Below are 16,136 nucleotides of genomic sequence, written 5' to 3'. Positions count from 1 at the left end.
GGTGTGTTCCATTGTAATGTGATACTTGCAGAGAGACACACCCTGGTGCATTTCTTTATTGAGTACATTTGATATGCCAGGACCCACTGTGAAGGATTGATACTAACATGAATAAGATCTTTACAGCCTCTGCGCAGCTTAGACTGGTAGAGGCGGGCACATCACAGTGCATGTAATAGAGTGTGGAGAGGAAAAGAAAGGGTAACACCCAGGGAAAGTCACACTGCAGGGAGAGGAGGGCTTGCTGGAGACGGGCTCCTGAGACAGCAGTGGGGCGTGCACAGGGGACCCCTGTGGGCCTGTGGCTTGAGCTGGGCCTCCTGGAGGGTAAGTGGGAAACCAGCTATGTACAGGGCCTCTTAGCACCAAATACACATGAGTGGATGGTTACACTACTCTCAGAAACTCCTGGCTACAAACCACACATTTATTCACAAAGATATCACGAGCCCCAGGCACGTGTGACACTAAGTAGGGCACACAATTTTTTCCATTTTGCCATTGTTTCAGGTCAGTGTGGTCTTCATACCATGTGCCAAGCAACAATGACAGTTTCAGCATTAAGATGGGAGTGGGGGCTGTGTCCTGGTACTAAGTCCTCAGGCCACTTGCTGGAGGCTGGCCTTACAGGGACACTGGCAGCAGCATGGGGGATGCCTGCTGAGCCAACAGAACTAGGACTGGAGCAGAATCCTACAGTGTGTGTGTGGGGTGGGGGGCGGGGGGTGCGAGAGAATGGCAGGGGCAGGAAGGCCCAGAGTAGGAGAGATCAGACTCCAGGCTGGAGCTGTGTCTCCTCATCATGTCCTCACATCTGTATGCAAATCTGCTATTCATTAGCTTTTTGAATTGTTTTATGTTCTGAAGGTTAGCTGTGCTTATTAGTTTTTAAGTCTCTTTCACCCTTTTTAGTAGTCTAAGTGGAATACAGCATCTGCTCTACAGACCACGTTGGTGTGTCAAAGCCAAACACAGCCCTAGGGGCCTATTGGCATGGCTGGAGAAAAGTGCAGGGTGGCTGACGGAGCCAAGACCCCAACCCCAGACAACCCACTAGACTGCTCGTGATGGTGAGGCCTCTGTCTCACTGTCCCCACGATGACGGTGCCTGACCCACCCAGCTAGGCGTGGGCTGCATGAGACCTTCTGTGAGATGCCAGGTATACCACCTGGCCCTGGTAGGTAGCAGATAAGTTCCACCATAAACCAGCATTTCTTGTTCAAGGAACATGATTTTAAAATTAAATTCAGAGGGAGATATGCAAGAGCTTGCAGTAGGCAAAAAATGCCTCTACTGAACTTGCACACAGCCAAAGAGAGCCAGAAGTTTGACCCAGAATGCAGGGAGATGCCTGTGTCAGAGGACACACACGCCACCCAGCACTCACGCACCGGCACCGGCAGCCTACGCCTCCCTGGGCGAGGCCAAGAGGAGCCCAGAATTCAACAACACATGGATGTAAAAACATAAGCAAGTGAAAACAAGGGATTCATTTTCCTTAACGTGCTTCCGATCCCGAAGGCGAGCTGCACTCTGTGTGCTAGGGAGGGATGATCCTAGTTTTTCTAGCTGTAAACAACAGGCAGACCAGTTCAGCTAAATGAGGTAAAAAAAATCTCTGAGCTGAATGCACAGACTCATGTAGTGGGAAAGAAGGGCAGGAAGCTGGGACAGGGGCATGTCTGAGCCCCAGACCTGCAGGGCGCCAGGCCGCTTCTGACAGGGAGGCCGTCTGACACCTCCCAGGGCCTCTCTGCTTCTAACCCCTAACTGCTTCCCTCTCTTGATGGCAGCCCGAGGCTGAGAGAGGGCAGAAGGGTGAATTATGCTACTGTGGACAGAAGGAGTCATATGGGGATGACAGGGAGAGCTGGCAAAAGGCACAGGGGGAAAAGGAGCCACAGACCAGAAGAAAGAGAGTCTGGCCTTCCACCTGCAGCTTTGTTCCGCTCTCCACCTGGATCCCACGGGAAGCCCGAGGGCAGCATGGGAAATGCTCTCCCAGCACTGTGCAGACCCAGGAGGAGGTGTGACGTCTCCACCTGACCAAGGCCCCGGGGAGCACCCTTGCCACACCTCCTCTGCAGTCATCTAGCCAGTGCTGCGCCTGGACAGTGAGAGCCCAGAAGACAAGAAGGCCGGGGCTGGGGGCGAGGTCCTGGGCTCTGTATGAAGTCAGGTGTAGGGGGTGCACAGGGCCTTTCACCTGGCTCCTCTGCCCCACACAGGCTGCCACAAAGCCACTCGCCCTGTGGCCTCTGTTTCCTGCCTGCCAAGGGCTTTACACAACTTCACTACTTCCATTCAGCACTTTTACCTCACCTCTCCCCGGCAAGGAGATTCTGTGGGTAATGACAGCAGCTGGAGTGCTCACCAAAGCTGACGGCCTCAGTGTGTGGGGCTTAAAACCCATTTCCTTGGAAACAGCACAGCTCTAAAACCATCTGGGCTACAGCCGTAACCTTCATCTTTCTGACTGATAAATGTCTAGGCCGTGGCTGTAGACTTCATCTTTCTGATTAAGTGTTGACTCTTAAGTTTTGAACACCCCATCAAAATTGATTTGCATTCAGAAGCAGGTCTAATGTCAAGATGACGAAATATATGTTTTAAGGATAGAAAAGAAGTATTTCTGCAGAAAGATAAAATGAATCAAGATTATTTCACTGAGAGACAATCAAGAAGTAATCTTAGGGTTAATTACCTCCTTTACCAGAGCTGGTGAGCAGCCAGTCATCATTAAAAGATGAAGTGGTCCAGTGGCAGAAAGTCTGCACCTCCACCTGGAGGGTTGAGCACACTTCTGTGGGCACCAGCAGGGCTGTAACATTGCATGGCCACACACATGTGGTGTCACTGCACAGTGAGACATACTGAAGGGGGCCAAGCAAGCTCAGGCCTGGCATGTGCACAGTGCCGTCTGAACACACACCTACATATAAGAAATCACCGCCCACTGGAGGTGGGAATGCTCTGAATGGTGCTAACTGGAGTCCAGCGAATCCCCAGGAAACAGCAAGGACAGCCCCATCTCACATAAGGTGTGCCAAGAGACAGAAGCTAAACAGAACTTTAATTCTGGCTAGTGGTACGCGCAAATCAAGCTGCTTCCCACTTCCCGTGCCTCAGTCTCCCTCTCTGCACAGTAGGAGTCCCAATCCCTGGCCACTGGCCATGTGGTTCAAAGGCTCACATACAAATGGAGCACAGCACCTCGCAGCCTGCCAGAGAGAGCTACCAGCAAAACCTGCATGCTGCCAGGCTGGACAGCTGCTACTCTGTGGACGTTCCTGGCTTACTTCTAACGTGAGGAACAGCTCCAAGCTGACCACCTCCACCCTCAAGGCCCGACTTCAGATGCAGCACTACCGCAGATAAGAAGATTAGCTGGTGGAGTCGTTCAGAGTGCATACTCTGTGCAATCAGACACACTGCAGCCAGCGTGGAGAAAGAAAGCTGAGAAAGAAAGGCACAAACATGCAAAGGCAAGAACGGAAAGTCTGGAAAACCAGCCCTGCACCATCAGTGACCAGAGACGTGAACGGGCAACACACAGTCGGAACGGAAACGAGAGGCACGTACGTCTGCGTCTCGGGTCTGAGGCCTTGGAACCAGCACCTTCCCCAGGAAAGCTGAGCAGCTCGGCCTCACCTGTGTCTGTGTCAGGAGGAGGGTAGGGTGGGGGCGGGGGCAGCACCAACTGAGGGGGGCCACGAGCAGTGCCTCGGGGAGGCTTCTGTGGCACCTGCCGTCCACCACCTACACAGGATCAACAGGGAGTTACTTCAGAAGGTTAAGCCAATAGGTCTCCTGCCTTCCCACAGAGGGCACATGCCACTTCTCCCAGGCTCCAAACCCGACCTCACTGGGCACCAACTCCAGCCATTCCCAATACCACAGGTCAAGCCCAGCAAATGTGGCCATGCCCAACACCACATCCAATCTCACCCAGCACCTAATCCAACCTTACCTGCTCACCCGGTGCCAAGCATACCCAACCACACTCACGCATTGACACTACACAGATGTGTGTCCTGTCACCACATCAATTTGTAAATACCTGCTTGGCTGCAATTTGTTTCTGGAAGACACAACTACATACATTCTGGGCTTGAAAACTATTCTTTTTTTTTTTTTTTTTTGCTTTGAGACAGAATCTCTCTTGCCCTGGGTAGATGCAATGGCATTGTAGCTCACAGCAACCTTGAACTCCTGGGCTTAAGCAATCCTTTTACCTCAGCCTTCCGAATAGCTGTAGCTGAGGCTACATGCACCTGCCACCATGACTGGCTAGTTTTTTCTTTCTTTTAGTAGAGAGCAGTTCTTGCTCAGGCTAGTCTCAAACTTCTGAGCTCATGGGGTCCACCCACCTCGGCCTCCCGGAGTATTGGGATGAGCTACTACTGCGCCCAACCTGAAAACTGTTCTTGTTCCTGAATAGCTTCATGGAGTTAAAAGAAGCTCCTTTTATTCAGGCTATTCTTCCTCAGGCTCACAGTTTTGTCTCTTAGCAGACTCTTGTTGCCTTTCTATATCCACCAACCTACTGTGGATGGATTAACAACTGAGTTAGCTCAGCTCCCTTCAACCCATTTGTACCTTCAACCTTTTTGGTTGCTCAGGGCTATAGTTTAAGAGTTTACTCTGGAGAGTGCTCTGAACTGAGGAAGACGTTGGGGCTGAGCCCAGCTGCAGCTCCTCTCTCAGGCAGGCAGAGAACCCTCTCCCTCTGTCCACACACTGGGATGCACTGACTATCGTATATCAAAACGGCTTTCTTGTGCTCATAAATTTTTTGAAAGTCAATTACAAAGTAATAAATGACATGAATCATTAGTGTCATAACTCATGATCACCATTATTCCTTACACGCTTTTTTCAACCTTTACAGTTAGAATCTTCTAATAACTAATAGATTTCATGTTTCACTCCCTTCACCAGATTATTAATAAAAATATTAAGAGATACCATTTTTTCATCAAGATACATATCCACTCATTCCTTCTCTTGGTTATTCTCTAGATGTGGAAAAACAGTATTTCCTGTCTCAAAGCATCATTTATTTCCTCCAAGGGCAAAGAAGCCAGAATCAGCATGGGCTGGGATGTCACCCCAGAAGTGGTGTCACACAGAAGGTCCCCTGGGAGCAGGCACTCAGGAAGGATGGTCTCACCACTCTAAGGCCTATTTTTGTTTATCAAGAAATTTAGGTTTGGGCGGCACTTGTGGTTCAAAGGAGTAGGGAGCCAGCCCCATATACCGGAGGTGGTAGGTTCAAACTCAGCCTCAGTCAAAAAAAAAAAAAAAAAAAAAAAAGAAATTTAGGTTGAGACATAAATCCAACTAGCTATATTACAATTTTAGTGCAAGTTATAAAATAAACTTTTCTTTATGTCGTTAATGTCTAAATAGAAAAGTCACTCAGCATTTCTATGTGGGTAGGGGCTACATTCTTCTCTTTTTCAAACCAGGGCTTAGACTTCACTTAAAAATTCTGCTGTGGAGATATCTGTGTACTTTTAACACATGGGGATTTCTGATAAATGGCACTCTGACATGAAATTGCCCCCAAGACCTCCTCCACCATACTCTGCCCCCCAAAATATTCTAAATTATTTTCCATAGGAAGAGAGGTCGTAAGCTTCTCAATGCTCCCAAACAATTGTTTACAGACTAGAGAGAGAGACTTGTAGTGAATTATTATTATTCATGCCTCTTCTTATGTTTCTTGGTGAGGGAATTATTCCTACAGTTTTCAGTTTTAAAAGAGCTACCCCGATCTCCACTTCCACCTGTGGGCTCCAGGTGACCCTACGTATCCAGGCAGGGTTCTCCAAACACGCCAAATCAGGAGGTCCTGCCCTGGGTTGAAGTGGGCTGTCCAGCCTGAAGGTTGGCATGACTTAACCACATCTATACAGACACTTAAGTGGGTGCTTAGAATGTCAACTAAGGGTTTCTGTCCCTTTAAAAAGCCCAGGGAGAGCCTGGGAGGGGAAGTGGGGGGTCTCTTCATGAAACAGAGAAAACTGGGTTTATTTTAATGATCCACTGATGTTTTTTTTAAATCAGATAGCATTTCCTTTGGCAAAAAGGATGAACTACCATGCAATATAGGTTATTGTTCCTTAGGGTAATTGATTACTGGGCTGTGAAATGCTAAGACATTCAAAGTGATGTATTGACAAAGCCCTGACAAACAGCCAAACAATTCTTATTAAAGTTTTAGATACTGACAATTCAACTGCTTATCCTTGGTAGTATTTTCCCTCCTGGGGCCACACACATTAAGTCAAAGGCAAAACGAGGGGGCGCTGAGCAGATGACTGGGTACTGTGCATGGACGTCTGGTGGCTTCAGCACACGCTGATGCATAGCATTCAGGGGTGTGAGGCTCCCGAGGGTGTGGATCCTAGGCTGCCACCTTCCAAAGCCTTCTCTGCGAGACATTTCTATTCAACTTATGTGAAACGTTACACTGAAGGATTTTAAAGTAACAGTAATCATCCTCAGCTCGTGGGCCTGGGACCTCATCATTCAGTCCCTGTCCACGTCACCTATCACACAGGGGTGGGGCAGAATGCCCTAACAGGTCTCTTTCTGCTTACAGGTATTGTGATTCCATCCTCTTCCCTCTGTCTGGTTCTCTTTATTTCAAAGAATATCAGTGTCTTTGCTAAATACATACCAGGCATACAAGTGGAGGGCAATTTCAAACAGAATAGTCAAAACTGTGCTAATGTCAACTCATCATGAATCCCATGGGCCCTGCGCTGTCATTCCCTTGCCAGGTGTCCTCAAGGCAACTTCCCTGGATGGCATCCCAAGAACTCTTCCCATCAGAGACGTGTGCCACACACTCACGCGCACTCACTCCCTCTCCCTGGTGGCCTCTCCCACAGCTTCTTTAGCCATTATCCATTCCTCCATCATTCCACCTCTGCAGTGCTCACATGATGTCCATTTATTTCCAGACTTTCTTTCTTTAGCATTAATAGCTTCTGTGTTAATGCCATTATGCACAAGACCACTCCAAGAGTTAATACCAAGGCTGTCATTCCAGGCCCAAGCCAGCCGCAGTGCGGGAGGGCCGGGCCTCACTCACCCACTGTACTCTTCCTGTGCTCCTCCTTGTCCTCCAGGCGGCGGGGGACCAGGGGACTTGGTGGAGGTGGCTGTGGTGAAGGGGGAGCTGGAGCCCGCCGCTTCTTCTTCTGTAAATCAACCTGTGACCCCAGACAGACCTAGAGAGTGACAAGGAAAGACAGGCAGCATTAGGGACATGCTGGGGGTGGCTCGCACGTGGGCAGCGAGCTCAGTGGGAGATGGTACAGTGAGGGGCTGGCTGGTTCCCTTTCCGGTCCTCTGAAGCAGGCAGGGGAGGCAGAGATGTGAGGGCCTGCAGTATTTCCCAAACAGGGTCCTGATATTGCCCCCTGGTGCTCGCAGACACTCCCGAGACTCTGAGATGGACAGGACCACTACTTCCTAGGGACATCAGGTGAGTCTGGAGAGTTGGTAAATTTTCCTGTACCACTGAGGACAAGATTCCTTGCTTTAATTAAAGGCAGAAGGGAACCACTCCTCTGGAACAGCATGGGCTGCCATGATTTGTGATCATGCCAAGGAAGACAGGACCCTGCTCTCACCCTCACCCTACTCTCTGGCAGAGAGGACAGGACTAGCTAAGCATGCACAGACTGAATGAGCACCCTGCATCCAGAGCTGCAACAGAGCTCCTCAGTGCCTGGGGCACTAGGTCAACACATGGGACATCCATCTCCCATCCAGAGCAGTGATCCAGCTCCCGCTCCAGGACTTTAACAGGGAAAAATTCATAGCTTCTAAAATTCACAGCCTGTCAATACTGGTAAGTCTGTTTGCTGAAGATGAAATCTGGTATGTCTGTAAGACTGAATACACTGATTTCAGTTCTTTGAAGAACTGCACAATTCTCCTCTTTTCCTCTTTACAGTCAAAATTTTTACTTGTCTACTCTCAGTGATTACAATTCATTAAAAGAGCTCTGAATTATCTGCAGAGTGCTGCACAGGATGTGCAAAGGAAGAAAAAGAGGACCACACCCTTCCCCTGCCCTCCAGGAGCTCAGACAAGCCCTGTGCCTCCTGGCCATGCCCCCCCATCTTTGCAGGTCACACCTTGGGGACGTGTCTACCAACACCACCACTCGTCTCTTCAAGTTCTGACCTCTGACCTTGGTGCTCTTTTGTTTCTTGTCATTCTTGGCACCACGTGTACCAGAACTGAACACTCAGCTCCACGGCCCAAGGAAGACACTTCCTTTCCTGGGCTGGATGTGGTACTTCATACATACTGTGTTTCCCCTAAAATAAGACCTACCCAAAAAATAAGCCCTAGCAGGATTTCTATGCATTTGTTAAATATAAGCCCTACCTCTGATAATAAGACCTAGTGATGGGTATGGCTATGCAGTGTATCCGCATAGCCACGCCATGCATTTCGGCAGGGAGAGGAAGACATCTGAAAATAAGCCCTAGTGTGTCTTCTTGAGAAAAAATAAATATAAGACGCTGTCTTATTTGGGGGGGAAAATGGTGTGTGTGTGTGTGTGTGTGTGTGCACGCACGCAGTCTCCTTTTAATTTTTATCAGTAGTACATATTTATTGCAAAACGTTTCAAATATGTAAGTTTAAAATAAATACGTAAAAGGAAGAAAATAATCATTTTAATATCACTAAGAGTAAACTTTTAACCAGTGGCATATACTGTATTTTTCCAGTCTTTCTTTTTTCTTTTTTTTTTTTTTTGCAGTTTTTTGCCGGGGCTGGGTTTGAACCCACCACCTCTGGTGTATGGGGCCAGTGCCCTACTCTTTGAGCCACAGGTGCTGCCCCACTTTTTCTTTTAAAGTAATTTTTTCTTTCTCTTTGCTACAGTATATTATAACCACTTCCTATACCTTTAAAATTCTATAACATATTTTATATTAAACACAGACATAATGTAAAGTCAAATAGTCCTACAAGGCTTTTCTTCAAAACCAGCCACTACCTGCCCCCACCCCACCACTCCAGCAAGGACACTGCAAACTCTTTTCTTCTTTTGGCATTTACTCCAGTTTTCTAAATAATAACTTTATTCTGATATTTCTGGATTTTTCCATGTTTCTACTCCAGAAGATAAGGATTTAGTTGGGAAACACATACAAACACACTTTTCCTCTCCATTTTTTCCAAAAATTACAGCAATAGATTTAGTTAACATATGATGTTTAGTTATACATAGTCATAATACATAATATAATTATGAAAAGCAGAAGTTTTCTTCAGCAGAAATTTTCTCCTGCTGTGATGCATAATAAGTATGATAATTACACTTTCTTTTTAGATTGCCTTTTTGTTTTCCCTGAACTTGATAACTGGATGATTGGATTTCTAACATTTATCTTCGCTGAATTTCTGGGAAATTCTCTTTCCCTCTAGTCAGTTCTGATCCCTTGTTCCCCAGATCCTTTCGACTAGATTCACTCCTTCATTTCAGTGGTAGACTGTCTCCAGCAGCTTTCCAAGACAACATATGTGGAATGAGAGAGATTCTGAAACCTCAAAATTCTAAGAATTTTTTCATTGTATTACACTGAACAGATAGTATGGATGCACGCAGAAAGCTAGGATGGAAATAATTGTCCTTCAAAATGTTGAGCCATCTCCCCCGCCACCCGCCCCCCACAACTCCAGGGATGGAATCTCCATGGGATCTGTTTGGAGAACCCTTTCTTATGCCTTCCTGCCCTGAAATGCCATGACGGTGACCCTGGCATGGGGCTCTTTTCATCCCTTATCGGGGCATTCATTGACCCCTAAAACCCGCACATGCCTTAATTCTGCAGAACTTTCTAGTGCTATTTCTTTCAACTTTTTATTTCCTCTGTTTACTTTCTCTGAGATTTCAATTAGTTGTACTCACGCTTTCTAAATAAATTGGCTAATTTTTCTTGAATACTCTTGCCTAATTTTGTTCCCTCTTTCTTGGAAATTTTCTTTGCTTCCCTGTAAAACTCATATTAATTTTAAAATGTGTTACTGTTCTTTTAATTTCCAAGGGCCCTTTCTTATTATATATTTTTAACATAGCTCATAGTCTTGTTTCCTGGATACGATATCTTTTCTTTCCTCACTGAAGCTATTATTTCTATCTTTCTTAAAAAATGTTTTCATTTTCACTTTCCTTGGCAGTATGCACGGTATTTTCCTTCAAGATCCTTCATCTCTGTCCCCTCTCTCAATGTGACTTTTCCTCACATTTCTGACAATCCTTGGCTGATAGTTTATAATCTTGTGTGTTTCTGTGGATAGGTTCTGTTCACCCACCACACACTAGTGAGATTCCCTACAGGTGACTGGGCAGGAATCTGGTTAGCTCTCTGGGGTTCCCCAAGTACCCACATCTGTAGGACTCCCTCTTAACTCAGCACCCTGTACACAGGGGAACCAGTGGTTCCACCACTCCTGGGATCAGTACTGTAGACACTCAGTGTGGCAGGCAGGGGGGATCTGGTGGTCTTGTTGTTTCACACGTAAAGTTTCGGCTAGTCCTTTGTCATCAACTCATCCCACGCTCTGGTATACACAGGAACATGTACCAAAATTCCTATGCATTATAGGATCTGATCTAAAGGGCCTCTCCCACCCAGCAGTCAGGTTTCAGCTTCATTATTTACCACAATGAAAATGCACCCCAGTCCCCACATTGTCTGCTGACAACACTCATCACCTCCCATTGCTGCTTCTCTCCTTCTCTGTCACAGTAGACTAACATTTTATTTTAGTGAGGTTCCAAAGGAGAAACATAAATTTGTTTACTAGCCATATTTTCCTATTTTTCTTTCAGCTTTATTGAGGAATGACTGTCAAGTACACTGTGTGTATACAGAAAAATATGTATTACATATGGTGTATAACTGATTATGTAGTATGCATACATTGTGGAATAATCACCCCAATTAAGTTAACTAAAATATCCACCAATTTACACAGTTACCATTTTCTCTCTCCTTTTCCTTTTTTGTGATGAGAACATTAAGGTCTACCCTCTCAGCAAAATTTTATATACTTTACTTTTTTTTGCAATTTTTTTGGCCGGGGCTGGGTTTGAACCTGCCACCTCCGGTATATGGGACTGGTGCCCTACTCCTTTGAGCCACAGGCGCCACCCAAATTTCATGTACATTTTTAATGGTTGCCTAGTACTCCATTGTACTGATGAGCCACAGTTAACTAAAAATTAACCCCATTTGTGTTTAGCCAAATATTAAGATTGTTTGGTTTTGCCTCTTACAAATTTAACTTCTCTATAATTTTACCTTTTCTCCACATTTTTTTCTTCACTGATTTTTTTCCTCTTTGAATTTTCAATAAATCCACTTATTATAATTCCTCAGGTAAAGAAAATGTAAAATCTAGAGTGAAGATGCCAGATCCTAAAATTTCTCTCCCCATTTTCAGAGTCCTTGTCATGGGGGAGTGACATCAGCAAGATGGCAGAATAGGAAGCCCCAGATTTCATCTGCCCATGAAGGCACCAACTTAATAATTAATAGTCTAAAAATCATTCATGAGAATGCTAGAGACAAGCTGCAGTACCCTAAGCAAGCTTAAAGCCAAGAACATTGAAATGGGTAAGAAAAGTCATGCCACTTTAATGGTGATAGCCCTTCCCCTAAGCTGGAACATGTGAACATGATCAAGAATAAAAATACCTAATGCATGGCTTCTCTCTTGGGAAGGAAAGAGAATATGACTATATATCAAACATTCCATCTTTACAATGAGGCTGCCTGAGGGACTGGTTTCCATTTTTATTGACTAAGAGCACTGGCTGGGAACTAGCACACTTTGAATGCTTTGGGGCCACAGAGAACAAAAGATCTCGGAAGCTAGTTGTAACATAAAACATCTGGCAATGCCATAGACAAAGATCCGCAAAGCTGGGTGCATTTAGAAGAAAGCACACCAGCACAGCTGAGGAAACTCAGGAGAACTTACATACTTTGGATGTCTGGGGCTGTGGAGAACAAAAGCAAGTTCAGAGGCTGGCCACAATGCCAAAACATCTGCAGTACCATAGAACAGACACAAAAAGGAACAAGAGATTACAAGCTCCTGAACAAGGTATCAACAAATGTTTCTAATTGGAAATTATATCAACAAACCCAGAGAAGATGGATCATCAGAAAAGGTTTGGGAAGCCCCAAGAATCAGCAGCTAGTCTAAATGATGGCTGATGAATGTGGTCTTACACTTTAAGAGGGCGTTCTATAAAGGCAAGAAGAGGTGACTGTTTTTATAAATGCACAACTTACAGTTTAAAAAAAAAAAATGACAGGGTATATAAAGAAACAGGGAAACATGGCCCAACTAAAGGAACAAAGGAAATCTCTGGCAAGGAATTAAATGAAACAGAAATCTGTGACCAGAAAAGAATTAAAAATAATTGCCTTAAACAACTATAATGCAATGCAAGAAAATACACAGACAACTAAACAAAATCAGAACAACTAAGTATAACATCGACAAAGAAATAGAAAACATTAAAAAAAAAAGAATCAAACAGAAATTATGGATCTCAAGAATAAAGTAACTGAATTTAAAAATTCACTAGTGGGGTTCAATAGAAGAGTTGGTCAAGCAGTAGAAGGAATCAATAAAGGCAAAGACAGATTACTGGAAATTACTGTGTAAAAAAATTTTTTAAAAGAATAGAGAAAGGTGAGCAGGGCCTAAGGGACTTTTAAAACAATACTATGGGAACCAACATTATGCATTATGGGAATCTCAGAAGAAGATAGAGATTAAAAAAGGGGCAGATAACTGAAATGAAGAAATAATAGCTGACAACCCAAACTGGAGGAAGGAAATACACAGACAAAATCAAGAACCTTGACAAATTCTACAAATTCTAACTAGAATGAACCCAAATAGGATCATACCAAGGCTCATTATAAGGAAATTGTCAAAAATCAAAGAGAGAAATTTGAAAGCAGTAATTAAAAATTGACATACTGTGTATAAAAGAGTCTTATAACATTATCAGCAGATTTCTCAGTAGAAATTTTGCAGGTCATAAGTAGGTGAGATGAAATATTCAAAGTGACAAAAAGCCTTGTCAACCAAGACTACTATATCCAGTAAAACTTTCCTTTAAAAGTGAAGGAGATTTATATAAGAAATCACCAACTAGACCAATGTCATGAAGCATTTGCACTATCTTTTCTCCTAGTAGATAGTTTTAGGTCTTACATTTATGTTTTATAGCATTTTGAGTAAATTTTTGTATATGGTGTGAAATAAAGCTCCAATTTCATTCTTCTGCATGAATATCCAGCTTTCCCAAGACCTTTTACTGAAGAGACTCTCCTTTCCCCACTCTGTGTTCTTGGCACCACTGTTGAAAATCAACTGACTATAAATACCTGAGTTCATCTCTAGGCTTTCTATACAGTTAATTGATAAATGTTTCTGTTTTTATAACAGTACTATGTTGTATTATTATAACAACTTTATGATATATGGCAGAGCTTCCATAGTTGACCCCATCCCTACATTGATCACCTCCTTAAATTGAACTAAGTTTCATAGACTGGACATGGCACCACATTTTTGCATCAGTACAACAGACCTAGTTCCTTAGGTTGGCCACCTCCATATGTTGACCAATTTGTAAAATCCCTCGAGCGGTCAACTTACAGAGGTTTCTACTGTATTTTGAAAGCATGGGGTGTGATGCCTTCAGCTTTGTTCTTTTTGCTCAAGATTGCTGAGGCTATTTGGAGTCTTTTCTGGTTCTACAGAAATTTAAGGATTGTTTTTTCTATTTCTGTGAAAAATGACAGTGAAAGTTTGGTAAGAATTGCATTGACTTTGTAGATACCTTTGTATTATATGGACTAAATGACAATATTAATTCTTCCCCTCCATAAACATGGAATACCTTTTAAATTTTTGTACCTTCTTCAATTTCTTTTATCAATGTTTTATAGATTTTAGTATACAGATCTTTCACTTGCTTAATTAAATTTACAAAAGAAAAAATGCACAAATACAATTGTACCAAACTAAATAGGTTCTGCACAGAAAAACAACAGAGTAAAGAGACAAACCCATGGATTCGGAGAAAACACTAGACAAATCATATCAAAAATACCTAAGAAACTGGAACAGCTCAACAGCAACAAAATAAATTGATTAAAAATAACAAAGTAACAGATATTTCAAAAAAGATACAAATGGCTAATAGATTCATGAAAATTAAAGCACAATGAGATATCATCTCACATTTGTTATTATGCTACTATCAAAGAGATGAGTAATAACAAGTGTTGATGAGAATGTGGAGAAAATGACAGAGAAAATACAAATGGGTATTAATATAGCTATTTTGGAAAACAGCTTGGCTGTTCCTCAAAAAACTAAATATTTAACTACCATATGATTCAGCCATCCTTACTTCTGGATATTATATAAAAGAATTAACATCAGCATGTCAAATAGATATCTGCATGCCCATGTTCATTTCAGCTTTATTCATAGTATACAAGATATAGAATTACCTTAAATGTCAATCAAAAATAAACAGGTAAACACAAATTTGGTATAAATACTGTACAGCCTTTTAAAAACGAAATTCTGTCATTTTTGACAACATAGCTGTAACTGGAAGACATTTTGCTAAGTGAAAAAAGTTAGGCACAAAAAGACCTCATTTGTAAGTAGAATCTGAAACAGCTAATCTCATACACACAGTGTAGAAAGTAGATTCAGAAGCTGGGGGGAGGGGAAGGAGGAAGGACAAGGAAAGGGGTCAAAGGGTGCCAGCTTCAGTCAGCCTACAGGAATAAATTTTACTACACAGCATGAGCACATGATAACCACAGTTCATACTATCATTAATAAAGTATTGCATAGCATTATGCATTCCAAAATTGCCAAAAGAGTAGATTTTTCCCATTCTTATCATACACATACACACACACACACACACAAGATACAATGGTCAGGTGACAATATGTTAACTAGCTTGATTATTTCCATAATGTATACATAGATCAAAACATCACATTGTACTGAATAAATATATTCAATCCCTATTTGTAAATTAAAAATATTTATTTATTTATTTTACTTTTGGAAAAATGTTTTTTAATGAATAGGAAATAAAAATCATGCCAGATAAAAGTTCAACCATCAGTGACTTGTATCATAAGAATTGGTAAAGAGAGTCCTTCAAGTTGAAATGAAGGGATGCTAGTTAGTAACATGAAAATGTGAGTATCAGAAGACCTCTGTCAGAGTAACTATACACACAAATGCAGAATCCTGTAATACCGTAATCAAAGTATGTTTTAATTCTGGTATAGAATTTAAAAGATTGTAGTATAAAAATTACCATAAGTATAAAATTATGTTAATGAATACAAAATGTAAAAGGAAGCCATTTGTAACATCAATAACATAAAACATTAGGGTAAGTGCAAAGGAATAGGCAGTTGTATATTATTCATATTAAATTTTTATAAATTTAAAATAGATTTTTATAGCTTCTTTTAAATAATCCCCATGGTAACCACAAAGAAAATATCTACAGGCGATGCATAAAATAAAAGTGAGAAAGGCAGGCCAGGCATGGTGGCTCACACCTGTAATTCTCACACTCTGAGAAGCCAAGGGAGGAGGATCCCTTGATCTCACAAGTTTGAGACCAACCTGAGCAAGAGTGAAATCCTGTCTCTACTAAAAATAGAAAAATTAGCCAGGTGTTGTTGAAGGTGCCGATAGTTCCAGCTATTTAGAATGCTGAGGCAAGAGGATTGCTTGGGCCCAGGTGTTAATTTGCTCAAAAAGAGCTGCTATGGGCTATGATGCCACCACAGTACTCTAGCTCAGGTGACAAACTAAGACTCTGTGTCCATTAAAAAAAAAGGGAGGGAGAGGAAAGGAGGGAAAAGGAAGAAAGTGGGATAGGGAACAGGAAAGGGAAGGAAAGGAGAGGAGAAAGTAGAAGAGGGGAGAAAGGAAAAGAGAGGAGAGGGGAGGAGAGGGGAGGGGAGGGGAGGGAAAGGGAGGAGAGAAGAGGAGAGTGGAGGGGAGGAGAGGG

At 43.1% G+C, this 16,136-nt stretch overlaps 1 protein-coding gene across 4 annotated transcripts in view; it reads right to left on the bottom strand.

Annotated features, from left to right (window-relative positions):
* The window catches only part of COBL (cordon-bleu WH2 repeat protein), a 314,424-nt gene that overhangs the window by 77,117 nt on the left and 221,171 nt on the right, over positions 1-16,136 (bottom strand). For all 4 annotated transcript variants that reach the window (XM_023517890.1, XM_023517892.1, XM_012810060.2 and 1 more), the window contains 2 exons: positions 7,107-7,245; positions 3,584-3,760 (listed from right to left, as the gene is read on the bottom strand). In XM_023517890.1, the coding sequence (XP_023373658.1) occupies positions 3,584-3,760; positions 7,107-7,245 (316 nt within the window). The remainder of the gene's footprint in view (positions 1-3,583; positions 3,761-7,106; positions 7,246-16,136) is intronic.

The sequence above is a fragment of the Otolemur garnettii genome, unplaced genomic scaffold, assembly GCF_000181295.1.
Source record: "Otolemur garnettii isolate 467f Iridium unplaced genomic scaffold, OtoGar3 scaffold00123, whole genome shotgun sequence".
Taxonomy (NCBI): Eukaryota; Metazoa; Chordata; class Mammalia; order Primates; family Galagidae; genus Otolemur; species Otolemur garnettii.
Note: the sequence above shows the minus strand (reverse complement) of the source record. Positions and strands in the feature narration are given on the sequence as shown.